The sequence below is a fragment of the Dermochelys coriacea genome, chromosome 8 (genome assembly GCF_009764565.3).
Source record: "Dermochelys coriacea isolate rDerCor1 chromosome 8, rDerCor1.pri.v4, whole genome shotgun sequence".
NCBI lineage: Eukaryota > Metazoa > Chordata > Testudines > Dermochelyidae > Dermochelys > Dermochelys coriacea.
This window is the reverse complement of record NC_050075.1, coordinates 89678078-89692293: the sequence shown is the minus strand read 5'-3', so window position 1 is coordinate 89692293 and position 14216 is coordinate 89678078. Positions and strand designations below refer to the sequence as shown.

At 38.5% G+C, this 14216-nt stretch overlaps 1 protein-coding gene across 1 annotated transcript in view; it reads left to right on the top strand.

The window, feature by feature from the left end:
• The window catches only part of PDE4B (phosphodiesterase 4B), a 300133-nt gene that overhangs the window by 199557 nt on the left and 86360 nt on the right, over window positions 1-14216 (top strand). The window contains exons 2-4 of the mRNA XM_038414110.2: window positions 9955-10149; window positions 13313-13349; window positions 13503-13573. Of these exons, the coding sequence (XP_038270038.1) occupies window positions 9955-10149; window positions 13313-13349; window positions 13503-13573 (303 nt within the window). The remainder of the gene's footprint in view (window positions 1-9954; window positions 10150-13312; window positions 13350-13502; window positions 13574-14216) is intronic.

Sequence of the window (14216 nt, the reverse complement as noted above, 5' to 3'; positions counted from 1 at the left end):
AATACCGGTTACAAAAGTCCCATGCGAACTCCTGGTCTCACTTTCTGCTGACATTGTAAATAAGAAGAGGGCAGCATTATCTCCCTTAAATGCAAACAAACTTGTTTGTGTTAGCGATTGGCTGAACAAGAAGTATGGTTGAGTGGACTTGTAGGTGCTAAAGTTTTGCACTGTTTTGGTTTTGAGTGCAGTTATGTAACAAAAAAAAAATACATTTGTAATTTGCACTTTCACGGTAAAGAGATTGCACTACAATACTTGTATGAAGTGAATTGAAAAATGCTGTTTCTTTTGTTTATCATGTTTACAGTGCAATTATTTGTAATAACAAATTATATAAAATGAGCAGTGTACACTTTGTATTCTGTGTTGTTATTGAAATCAATAAATTTGAAAATGTAGAAAAACATCCAATAATATTTAATAAATTTCAATTGGTATTCTATTGTTTAACAATGCGATTAAAACTGCAATTAATCACGATTAATTGTTTAATTGTGATTAATTTTTGAGTTAATCATGTGAGTTAACGGCGATTAATCGACAGTTCTACTTTGCACTGGTCTTCACAGCTGAAGACGTGAGGGAGATTCCCAAACCTGAGCCATTCTTCTTAGGTGAGAAATCTGAGGAACTGTCCCAGATTGAGGTGTCATTAGAGGAGGTTTTGGAACAAATTAATAAACTAAACAGTAATAAGTCACCAGGACCAGATGGTATTCACCCAAGAGTTCTGAAGGAACTTAAATGTGAAATTGTAGAACTACTAACTGTAGTCTGTAACCTATCATTTAAATCAGCTTCTGTACCAAATGACTGGAAAATAGCTACTGTGATGCCAATTTTTAAAAAGGACTCCAGATGCAATCCCAGCAATTACAGGCTGGTAAGGCTGACTTCAGTACCAGGCAAACTGATTGAAACTATAGTAAAGAACAAAATTGTCAGACACATAGATGAACATAATTTGTTGGAGAAGAGTCAACATGTTTTTTGTAAAGGGAAATCATACCTCACCAATCTACTAGAATTCTTTGAGGGCGTCAACATGCGCATCTCCAAAGGGAAACCAGAGGATATAGTGTACTTAGATTTTCAGAAAGCCTTTGACAAGGTCCCTCACCAAAGGCTTTTAAACAAGGTAAGCTTGTCATGGGATAAGAGGGAAGGTCCTCTCATGGATTGGTACCTGGTTAAAAGATAGGAAACAAAGGGTAGGAATAAATGATCAGTTTTCAAAGGTCTGTACTGGGAGGAGTCCTATTCAGCATATTCATAAATGATCTGGAAAAAGGGGTAAACAGTGAGGTGACAAAATTTGCAGATGATACAAAACTACTCAAGATAGCTCAGTCCAAGACAGACTGAGAAGAGCTACAAAAGGATCTCTCAAAACTCGGTGACTGCGCAACAAAATGGCAGATGCATTTACCAACATTGAATTTCAAAGTAATGCACATTGGAAAACATAATCCCAACTATATGTATAAAATGATGGGGTCTAAATTAGCTGTTACCACGAAGGAAAGATCTTGGAGTCATTATGGATAGTTCTCTGAAAACATGTGCAGCAGCAGTCAAAGAAGCAAACAATGTTATGAATCATTAAGAATGTTGGGAACCATTAGGAAAGGGATAGATAATAAGACAGAAAATATCGTATTGCCTCTATATAAATCCATGGTACACTCAAATCTTGATTACTGCATGCAGATGTAGTCGGCCCATCTCAAAAAAGATACATTGAAATTGGAAAAAGTTCAGAAAAGGGCAACAATAATGATTGTAATGAATGGTGTATGGAACAGCAGCCGTACAAGGAGAGATTAATAAGAGTGGGACTTTTCAGCCTGGAAAAGAGACGACTAAGGGGGAATGTGATAGCGGTCTATAAAATCATGACGGGTGTGAAGAAAGTAAATAAGGAAGTGTTATTTACTCCTTCTCATAACACAAGAAGTAGGGGTCACTAAATGAAATTAATAGGCAGCATGTTTAAAACAAACAAAAGGAAATATTTCTTCACACAATGCACAGTCATCCTGTGGAACTCTTCGCCAGAGGATGTTGTGAAGGCCAAGACTACAACAGGGTTCAAAAAAGAACTAGATAAATTCATGGAGGATAGGTCCCATCAATGGCTATTAGCCAGGATACGCAGGGATGATGTCCTAACCTCAGTTTGCCAGAATCTGGGAATGGGAGACAGGGAATGGCTCACTTCATGATTACCTGTTCTGTTCATCCCCTCTGGAACACCAGGCATTGGCCACTGTCGGAAGACAGGATACTAGGCTAGATGGACCTTTGGTCTGACCCAGTATGGCCGTTCTTATGGAGTGTCGCATCTCTGCAGGGATCACATGAAAGAGACTGTGGAGTCGCTCTGCAGCCACTCTGAGTCAGTTACTTCTGCCCAATGGACTTCGCTGCCTCAAGATGACCTTGAGGGAGGACAGGAGGATCTACTGAGCCATGGATCCTCTGACCCCTCCCATCTAATAGAGCAGACCCTCCTCATTCCAAATCCTGTACAATAGGAAACACACCAGTCCTTCTCCCCAGGAAATCTCTTTGGTTATGAAGGTACTAATTGGATTTGCCCCCTAAATTACTCAGTGCAATCACTTTGAATTCAGTGGGGCTTCACTATGTAAAGAGCAGGGATGGCTAGCTCAGTGGTTTTAGCCTTGGCCTGCTAAACCCAGGGTTCTGAGTTCAATCTTTGAGGGGGCCATTTAGGGATCTGGGGCAAAAATTGGGGATTGGTCCTGCTTTGAGCAGGGGGTTGGACTAGAAGACCTCCTGAGGTCCCTTCCAACCCTGATATTCTATGAAGAGCAGAATGTGGGCAAATTGTGGGTTTGTTTTTTATTAAGTCTGTGTGTTTTCCAGCATGGTGTGTAGGACTTAGTTGTATTTTACATTCAAGCGGAATTTCTCTTGGCATTTCATTGTGTTACTTCTGTTTATTAACTTGTTGCAGTAATAGTTTTTGCATCTGTGACTAAAACAAGTGCCTCAGTCAGCAGGTGTCTAAGCAAGCTACTGCTAACTTGTGCCATCTAGTGGCTGTCTCTGTTCTTGCACTATCAGAGGCTCATTCACCTGCCAATGTGATATATGCCAGCAATGCCCCTCTGCCATGTACATTGGCCAAACCGGACAATCTCTACGCAAAAGAATAAATGGACACAAATCAGACGTCAAGAATTATAACATTCAAAAACCAGTTGGAGAACACTTCAATCTCCCTGGTCACTTGATTACAGACCTAAAAGTGGCAATACTAAAACAAAAAAACTTTAAAAACAGACTCCAGCGAGAAACTGCTGAATTGAAATTAATTTGCAAACTGGACACCATTAAATTAGGCTCGAATAAAGACTGGGAGTGGATGGGTGATTACGCAAAGTAAAAATATTTCCCCATGCTTATTTTTCCCCCTACTGTTACACCCTCTTGTCAACTGTTGGAAACAGGCCATCCTGATTATTACTACAAAAGGTTTTTTTTCTTCTGCTGATAATAGCTCACCTTAACTGATTATTCTCGTTATAGTGGGTATGGCAACACCCATTTTTTCATGTTCTCTGTGTATATATCTATCTATCTTCCTACTGTATTTTCCACTGCATGCATCCAATGAAGTGGGTTTCAGCCCACAAAAGCTCATGTGCAAATACATTTGTTAATCTCTAAGGTGCCACAAGTACTCCTTGTTCTTTTTTTGTTCTTACTGTTTATTATGGTTTTATTAGGGCTTGAAATGCAGAAGGACTGAGGGAGAATGCAGTTCCCCTTGTTAAAATAAATTATGTTACTAAATACAGATATAAGGCAAAAGGCTTCCCTGGTTCTATTATTATTATTACTTTATTTTTATTATTATTACAAAATATTCTCATTTATATTAGAGAAATATCTTGAATAATATAATAATAAAGTAATAATAATAATAATAATACCTAGCTTTTTATATAGCATTTTTCATCCATAGAAGAATACAAGATCCCTTTTAATTCTGTGTTCCCTGCAGACCTAACATTCCCAGTGACTCCTGGGAGTTTCCTTAATAAGACAGAGTAAATATGAAGGGCTTGAATGTACCTAATGGTACAGCCACATTGTCCCAGAGGGAGCACAAGCAGACATACTGTCTTCTCCCAGGACTCTGTGGCATTGCAGAAGTAACGCACACACTGCTTTTGGGGTTTCCACTTACTACTCCGCTGTGGCCAGCCAGCTCCTTGGGTTGGTACAGGGCCATCCTTACCCATACGCAAAGTACGCGGCTGCGTAGGGCACCAGGAAATTTGGGGCACCACATTTCCTGGTGCCCTGCGCAGCTGTGTATTGCCCCAGCCCTGCCTCTGCCCCAGCCCCACCCCACCCCACCTCTTCCCACCCCCCGTCCCTTCCCCACCCGAGTCCCACCTCTTCCCACCACGCTCCGTCCCAGCCCCACCCCCGCTCCCCTGAGGAATGCAGCAGGGCCAGGCCTGCACTCACCAGCGGTGGGAAGTGAAGCGGCCTGGCCGCAGCCGTGTCACTGGTGAGTGCTGGGGGTGGTTGCCCCAATCCCTCAAGACAGACCCCCACCCTCCCTGCGGAGGCCTGCCCCTTTCCCCCTCCCCCGCGGGTGGGCTGCATAGGGCCCTAGAATAGCTAAGGATGGCCCTGGGTTGGTGTATAGGGGAGCTGTGCCATTGCCTCCTCTATGTTCCATCTTACTCTTTTGTGGGGTTCATGCCCTCCCAGGACAGTAGGCACAGAGCAGCTCCTGTGCTCCCTCAGATACAAAGGCTGCAATTCTGCCTGGCCCTTCTGCAGGTGTGGGGTGAGAAGCGGTTTCTCCCTCCCCACTGTGGATCCATGTAGTGGCCAGGATTTGGTCCTGATGGAACAGCAGTTCACAGGATATGGTAAAATTCTTCTCTTTTTCTGGTTTCTAGTCTGAATATGTTCTTGGTTTCGTTTTCATGTCAGTCTTACTCTTTGCTGACGAGCGGTGTCCATGGAGTTTCCCTTTTGATCTGTTGTTTTGTTTCTGTTGCTGTTCAATGATCTTTGGAATGAACTCAACCCAACTAATGTCTGGTTGATGATTCATGCCTGTTCCTGAATTGCACAGATGTGTCTGTTTCTTTAAAAATAAAAAGGCCTCAGGGATTATGTAAAAGGCCATTTATCTCAATAAGTCTTTCTACAGTAGGAATCTACTCTAACCTTTTTAATAGACCAGCAATTCAGTCTTTGCTTTTCAATTATTTTTTTGCATATAGACTTCGTAGTTTACACAAGTCAATCATTAACAAACGCCTATTTTACCATAGATTATAAAGCCAGAAGGGTCCCGGTGATCATCTAAAGTGACCACCTGTGTAAAACCAAAAGCCATAGGACTTTTCTGAATTAATTCCTGTTTGAACTAGAGCAGATATTTTAGAAAAAATCCAATCTTGATTTAAAAATTTCCAGTGATGGAGAATCCACCATAATTCTTGGTAAATTGTTCCAGTGTTTAATTACCCCCACTGTTTAAAATGTGCAGCTTATTTCTAATGTGACTTTGGCTAGCTTCAACTTCCAGCTACTGGATCTTGTTATATCTTTGTCTGCTAGATTGAAGAGCCCTCTATGATCAAATTTTACAATTAGGGTATGTGTGTCTTTTAGCTAGATGTCTGTAAATACCATTGTTATTTAGCTGAGCTTTTTCTGTTGATTTTCTGTGCACATTAAGGATATATACTGAGTCATTCATAAAAGACAACACTGATATCTATTCAGCTATATATCATTTTGTAGATGTACTTAAGCCATTGTTAAGTGCCATAATATAGCATAGTGATTATAGGAATCTCCTTCATTGCATACTGTATAAACTAGTGCAGTGAATTTGGGTTTCATAGGAACCTTAACCATGTCACATATCTTAATATTGTTCTTTGCTTTTATCATTTTCATGGCGTTTTGTAATGCCTTAAGGAGTCATTTACTTGCCAGAATAAATCTTGAGCTAAATAACTTGTTGTATATCCAGCTTCAGGGAACTGAAAGGCCAAAAGAAGATCTGGTTTTGTATTTTTCCAGCCCAATATGTAGTTTCTAGAAACATTAAAACTATGAAAAATCTGAACCCAAATACAAATGTACATAATGGTACATTTATGTTTCACCTGCCCAGTTCTCCGTGCACAATGTGTTGCTACTGGTACTTTATCAGTTGTTCTTTTATGAATAAATACATGGTATTTGGTATATTAAATAAACAGTTCTTCAAAAAATGTTTCTTGCACGAATTGCCACACTAGAGTAGGCAGCATATACTTCCGATGCTTTGGCTGTTACTGCTGTTTCAAGACGAGTTGCTGTAGTCACCCCCTATTCAGTTAGATAACAGCTTGAGGGTAACATTGTGACTCATTGCTTGTCAAGAAAAAGAATTCTGATTTTAATCTATGAGAGGCTGAAGTGTTTGTGCAGAAAGTAACACTAAGTATATGCTTGGTGCCTGGTGTTTGGAAGGGGACAATAGTATGTGTCACCACAATAACTCTCTATGCCTTTGCTCAGCTGTTAGAATGATATAAATATCATAACATAGAAAAAGCCCCAAGCCACAAAGTTCAGATCTAAAGTGGACTTCTAGATCTGAATCTGGCTTGCCTAAAAGCTTGAGGATGCTTGTATCTATAGTTTTTGTTCAGCCCATAATGGTGGCAGGAGCGAGTTTGTGGGGAGGGTGTTGAGATCCAGAATGTTTTGGTTGATCCTGATCATCCTGTCTGTAATAACAGTTCATTTCTGTACTGTAAGATTCTCATTCTCTCTCTGCAAGACCTGTCAAGTAACCTGGCTTGCACTGGGATTTCTTTGCATATCCATCTGCTTTAAAAAAAAAATTCCCTACAGTTCATAAGGGTGATGCTTCCAAATGCATAACTTAGCTCACAAAGAGAGAAAATATTAAAACCATAGTCACTGATTTTCTTCAAAAAGCCTTTTTTTTTAACCCTCAGGTCCTTTAGGCATCTGTAGCTTTGCTGTCTTTCTTGCATACTTCACCAACCTTCCTGTGTCATATCTCAGCAATGCCTCTCCTCATTTGCTGGAAGTTAGGGTTGCTTTCAGGCATAATTCAAACCCTCCAGACAGAGGAAATAACATGTTTAATAAAACCTTAAAGTAAGAAGGGAAGAGAAAAGTCTCCTGTGTTCTTTGCCACCTAATGCACTCACAGCCTATAAGGGTTTCACGTCCAACTTCAACAGACACAAAAAGAAATACACACCCTAAACTTCATCCAACTCGCACACTAATGTAGAACCTTAACAGTGACTTCATGTCCTGGTGTATAACGGATTGGCACATCTGATCAGCCCTCCCGTGTAGTAGCTCAGCAATGCCTTGCTTACTATTTATTTATTTTTACAGATGTCAAGAGCATGTTGTGCATTTTACAAGACAAATAGATAAATGAGCTCCCCACCCAAAAGAACTTACAATCCATCATTAGACAGGACAAGTGTAGGTAGCAGCCAGCTGGAAGGGAAGGAGGAGGAAGACCGGGATTACAGTAAGGAAATCTTCCAGGTTCTCAGTTTAGGCTAGTCCACATGATGGTGGTTAAAATAAACGTTTCAGATTTTTTAAAATAATTATTATTATTGTTTACTCACTTCCTGAATGAGGAGAGGGTAGTGGCTTAGTGGACCAGATTGGCCTACAATTATTCTGTCTACAATATTGTAGTTTACAAATGGAGATTTCACTTTTTTAGTTTAAATTGAACACCAGTTATAAAACACTGATCAAACTTCTCAAGAATCAGTTTTATGAAATAAATACTGAAGAACCAGAAAGGGTCAAGGTTCTTTTTATAGAACCCATACCCCCTTTTCATGAACTATGGGATCAGTTACATGCACCCATTATTACTTCCTATCCATGGTTCCTGTTTCAGTTGTGCATAGCAGTGATGTTGTGAGCACTTGAGTTTTCTGTGGTTACATGCCATATGGGAATACAAACAAGAAATTAGATGGCTCCGCAAAGGTGTTATACACAAACTTCAAAATAAATATGTGTATTTCATTGCTAATGGAACAACTGATGTCTACTCAAATTTCTCAGTCACACTTTAAGTAAACCTTTAGAAAAGAATTATCGAGGAAGTTGCAGGACACTAATGTAGCCAAAACAAACACTGCAAATAAATAAAAGTATAGACCCAAAACTGACACCCGCATTAATAAACAGTAAAGTTACTCTATCTTAAATCATAGTCACAGCAGGGCCGGCTCCAGGCACCAGCGTTCCAAGCAGGTGCTTGGGGCAGCAGTCAGAAAGGGGCAGCAGAGTTTCCGCGGCGGCAGCTTCTCCGTTCTGCCGTCCGTGGTAGCAATTCGGTGGCGACAGGTTTTTTCACTGCTTGGACTGCAAAAACAGTAGAGCCGGCCCTGAGTCACAGCCATTGATTTCAATGGAACTATTTGCATATAATGGAACACAATTTAGCCCTGTATAATAACAAACAGGCTTTGACATAAACCTAAAAAAGCAAGAAAATACAGACTGAATTTATCCTTAATTCATTTTGGTTTTGCTTGGATATTGCAGCACATACGGTATTTACATCAGTCAGACTGGTTCCAAAAACCCAACCAAAACTGGCCAGCCTGCTTATTTTGGGAGTTTATGAGGGGTGTCTCCTATTAAAATGTCCAAAGTGACTTCAACCACATGCTGCAACAGCCAAGTTATAAACCCGTAAGAAAGTGCGTGTGTATGGAAACGGTGACAGAAGATTTTAAATAAAAAACAAACTCCATTTTGCTCAATCTAGCAGTTTGAAAGTGGATGAGCTAAAGAAGTATTTCTCACAATGGTTAAGCTGTGAAATGTATTTGAAAGTACAGGCCACAATCTTCACACTTGGTTGCATGAAATTAGGCACCTAAATAAGTGTCCTGACTTACAGAATTGTTGAGGATGCGTAACTTCGACTGCTGTCAGTGGTTGGCTGCAGTGCGGATTACAGTTGCTGAGCTGAGCTGCATGCATTCTAAAGGGAAATATTACACTGCATATGGATAGAATAGTTCTTCAAGTCCTTCACCATCTTTGTACCTTCAAATGAGTATGGTGAGATTGGTATTCAGCTACTTTCAGCTACCAGGATTTCCTGGTACCTATTCCCTAACAGTAAGCTTTGTACCATTCTGAAGTCAACTATTTTATGTGCATCTGTGTTAAGCCTTGAAAACTGTCTGTTAGCTCATATCTCATACTAGACACAACTATTAAAGCTGGGCCTGGACTAGCTTGTTCAATAATGCTGTTCGAGTATGTCAACTGGATTGTGTGCATTTCATCTACATTATTGCATGTTAACGTTGTGAGGATCGTCACTGGGCTCAGCTAACTGAGATTAGTAAAAGGGAGTTGACCTGTATCACAAGTGTAACCCTGGAGAGAGGGTAGAAGAAAATCACGGAGCCTGGAGGAGTAATCTGTTTGTGTGTTGAGTGGATACAAGTATGTTGAGCTCAGCAAAGTTCAGACTGGAGGAAGAGAAAATATGTACAGTGGAAGAAGGAGCTGGAAGGTAAATATGTTAACTTGGAGCAAAATTCTGCACTATATCAGCAAAAGTGCATTTGTGAGTGAAATTGGAGGGCTGGAGCAAAGCAGCCACTCAGAGAGTTCAGGAGCCATGCTGCTGATGCAGGGCAGAGTGTATTCCTGTGCCCTCTTCCTTTCTTTAATACATCTGTTCAGGAGAGGGCAGGCCTTGCCACAGGTTGAAACCCCCCCCAAAAAATGTAAAACTCTGCCTCCTATATTTGAAAGCACTGCACCATACCAGGGTAATTTAAAAAGTTTTATGCTATGCTCTGAAAATAATATCAGCAAACGTGCATGAAACAATATGTATTTCGTTCACAGCTTTGATGTGGAAAATGGCCCATCATCAGGTCGCAGCCCATTGGACCCGCAGGCCAGTTCTTCTTCAGGACTTGTATTGCATACCACTTTTCCAGGCCACAGCCAGCGCCGGGAGTCATTTCTTTACAGATCAGACAGTGACTATGACTTATCACCAAAGACTATGTCCAGGAACTCATCTCTTCCAAGTGAACAGTGAGTGTGAATCTAATTTACATCACTCATCACAATAATAAGACCAAGCACTTTACGAACATCTCTGTAATCCTCATAATACCCCAAAGAGGTAATTATGTATTTTATAGAGGGAGAACCTGAGGCAAAGTGGTTTTTATTAAACAACACAGGCCAAATCAGGAGTTCATGACCCCCAGCTATGTGCTCACAAGACTCAATGTATTAGCCTAAAAAATGTTTCCCAGCTAGTAGAAGAGCATTACAAATCAATGTTCTGAAAAAGCGTTGTTGTTTACTTGTTACTTGTTGTATGAAAATTGGTTAATTTTTAATAGATGAGGTTTATTGTTATTTTCAGCCAAATTACCTAAATCACTTACCTTATATTTCAAATATATTCTTACGTTTTTATATGATATTTTGGTTTTTTGTAATGTATGGTTAATATAATACAGTGAAGACCATGTTAGCAAACATATATAGATGGATGGGCAGACAGGATTGGTACAAAATATGTCATGTACATTAAATAGGTTTACTTGATTTGCAGTCCTTTAGTTTAAAGTGCACATTTTAACATTTTTCTGTTGCCTTTTTCTTGGTGGCTTGGTAGAAGACCACATGTCAGTGGAGAAACTGGCCTCATTAGACACACCTTTCCATGCTTTAAATGAAGGCAGGTAACCAAACCTATGTGCCAGTAATTATATTTCAGCAACTGAATGCCTCTTATTGGGCAAAGGCCTCAATATTCATAACGTTATATGGAGGAAAAAAAATGAGATAATTTTTCAAATGAATTTAATTCTGGGGAAAGGTGCCAGAAATTGAAGATTCTTTCTATAGATCAGATCAAGCATGAGGCTGCTGCAGTCCTCGTTTTCCCATGCAGCTCTGCTCATGTTCCCATGACCAGCAGGAGCTGTCTCAAGGCAGCTCAGCTACTGGTGGGTAGTTCATTCTTCATGTCTAATCAGTTTTTAATCTCGCTACAGAGACTACCAAGGCTATGCCAACTAGTGCCAATCGTGAGGGCAGGTTTTATGATAGACTCCTGTTTTGAGACGGTGAACTCATTTCATGGATCAGTTAAGTAGCCACCCAATGGTGGTTATTGAAGACGAGATTGGATCTGCTGACCTTGCACACTGTGTCTATATCCAATTACCAGTTGGCATTAATTTATAAAATAGGTGGTGGTTTCATAAAAAATAGATTCATAATTAGAAATGGGGGGCAGTAAATAGGTGAAGTATAATGGATTATAGTGTGTTTTTGTTTTTCATGAGTGTGAAGGATCTCTCAGATCCTGTAGCATTTTAATGGAAGCTTATAGGATTTGTATAAGTATTTCTAAAGGGCCTTGTGGAGTACCATAGTAATTACTGGTGGAGGGGCTATATAAACCTTAGACACAAAACTTTCAAAATTAATTAAAGGTATTGGGGCTTTATTTCATTTCTAAATATTAACTTATTGCCTATTTTAGAGCAGAAATTAAGCCCTGTAGAGTCCTGAAAAATTGGTATTAATGCACACACAGGAAATTATGTATAAATGCCATGACCTCAGAAAATAAGAACATTGGATATATGTGGTGTTATCAGGAACATGTATAAATTCAAAATTTCAGGCATGGGCTGTTAATGTGAGAGCAAATACATTTACAAATTAAGAACAGCACTTATTCTCCATTAAGTTCAAAAGCTGTCTTTTTTTCTCTAAAAACAAAAGTTAAATAGATTATTATACATTATATGAATTATAAATATTTTATAGTGTAATAGAAATTAAAAGTTAGGAAGATGGTCCAGCTATCATGAGAAATACCTACCAAAAAATCTCTAGCTATAGTTAGCATTTAGCAAATAATTACATAAGAGACTGTAACATCTCTAAATTATGTAAATAATATATTATAAGCTCACAATATGTTTTATATTTGACAAAAAATATAATTATCTGCTGAAGCAAAAGGATTTTTTGTAATGGCTAAGGTCAATCAATGCAAATCTGCATACTAAAGTATGTGTAGTATAAAAAGCTTGGTATGATATGTACTCAACTGGATAAAATGCTCAGTACATATTTAGTTGATTATAAATACAAATACATAATATTTACCAAAACCTCCCACCAAAGATAGTAATGCATTTTTCACAGTACATATTCTCTAATCTTCCATGATGAAAATCTACAGACAAGAAACAATGTTTAAATACCATTAAAGGCTGTGACACAAATCAACAAAAGCCAGGAAATTCAAAGATGACCTTTACTCAGACTGTTATGCTTTTTTTTCCATCACAGTATGAGTAAGCCACCTTAACTTTGAATTTCCTGGCATTTATTGCCTTGTGTTACCAAAACTGAGCAGTTTTTCCAGCTTCAGTTGTTTTTTGTCTATTGAACATGCACTGTGACTAGGGGCCATTTCCATTAGGAGCAAGCTTTTATGTAATTTAAAAAAAAAGGAGTACTTGTGGCACCTTAGAGACTAACAAATTTATTAGAGCATAAGCTTTCGTGAGCTACAGCTCACTTCATCGGATGCATTTGGTGGATGCATCCGCTGAAGTGAGCTGTAGCTCACGAAAGCTTATGCTCTAATAACTTTGTTAGTCTCTAAGGTGCCACAAGTACTCCTTTTCTTTTTGCGAATACAGACTAACACGGCTGTTATTCTGAAACATGTAATTTAAAGAAACAGTACGTGTAGTAAAGACTTACTTTTGAATAGTGGGGCTATTTGAGAAAACATTGCATTGTAAAATATTCTTTTTCCAATTTGAAATTAAACTGTGTTTGATATAAATATTTATATTTGCTCATAAATGTTAAGGAGCCGGTTTTTAGTTCCAGCCTTGAGTTTTACTTACATAAGTCAGGCAGTTGAGTACCCATCTTGCCAATTTGAATATGCATATATTGTGTTTGTGTGAACTGAATGGGTGCCCACCCACTTTAGTAGATACATCTATTTGCTAGCAAGCAAAAGTTGCAGTACAAAATAAAAGACTAGCATAATGCTTGCTTTGGCTGTCTGTATATTAATGATTACATTCTGTGCAGAATTTTTACATCATACAATTTGATGAGTATGTGTATGTACTGTACTAAAATACTGATAATTATTCTCTGACATACAATGATTCATTCTTTTTTTTTTCATTTATTTTAGACATGGAGATGACCTGATTGTTACACCTTTTGCGCAGGTAAATTTCAAATAGCCTCTTTGTTTAGACTATAATATCATAGATAAATTGAATGGAATAGAAAGTTGTCCTTCAGCATCTATGCTCCTATATTAATACATATATTGAAAATGTGCATGTTTGTAAAATACTATATGTTTTTGTTTACTTTAGGTCCTGGCAAGTTTACGAAGTGTGAGAAATAACTTTACATTATTGACAAATTTGCATGGAACATCAAACAAGTAAGCTTTCTGCTTTTAATTAAATTCATTTTAAAGTACAATATATACATCTTGGGTCAGATTTTCAATCTGAATTCAATCCAGCTTCCCCTTGTTCAGGCACAGTTTTCCACCTGCTAAGAACTGTGTCTGTAGTTTTGTCCATGGGATGAACTTCAAGAAAAATATTCATATTTAGATCATAACCTTTTTGGTTCGGGACTGTCTATCACTCTTTGTTTGCCTGGTGCAGGGAGATCCAAATTCTTGGTTGGTCCCCAGGCATTACTGTAATAAACATAATTACTACTACTACTATGTCTAACTACTAATATTTGTGCTTGTTATTCAGTGCATATGCAAAAATGAAGATTAGTGCTGGAAAACTGACCCATTGTGAGAGTATCTAATGCAGAGGCATGAGTACGTTTTAACATTTAGAAAATTACCGTTAGCTCATTTGTATGGTACTTCAAAACTTAGTAACTAGATGGCGAACTTCACTGTAATTCATGTCAAATAAAGTTGTACAAATATAAATCTCAGGATTAGAAAATTACTGGCAGTACATTTGGGGATATATTTTATTATGGCATTTACATTTCTTAGTATTGATTGTATATGAATATTGCTATTTGAAAACCAGAAAATTTGATTATATTTA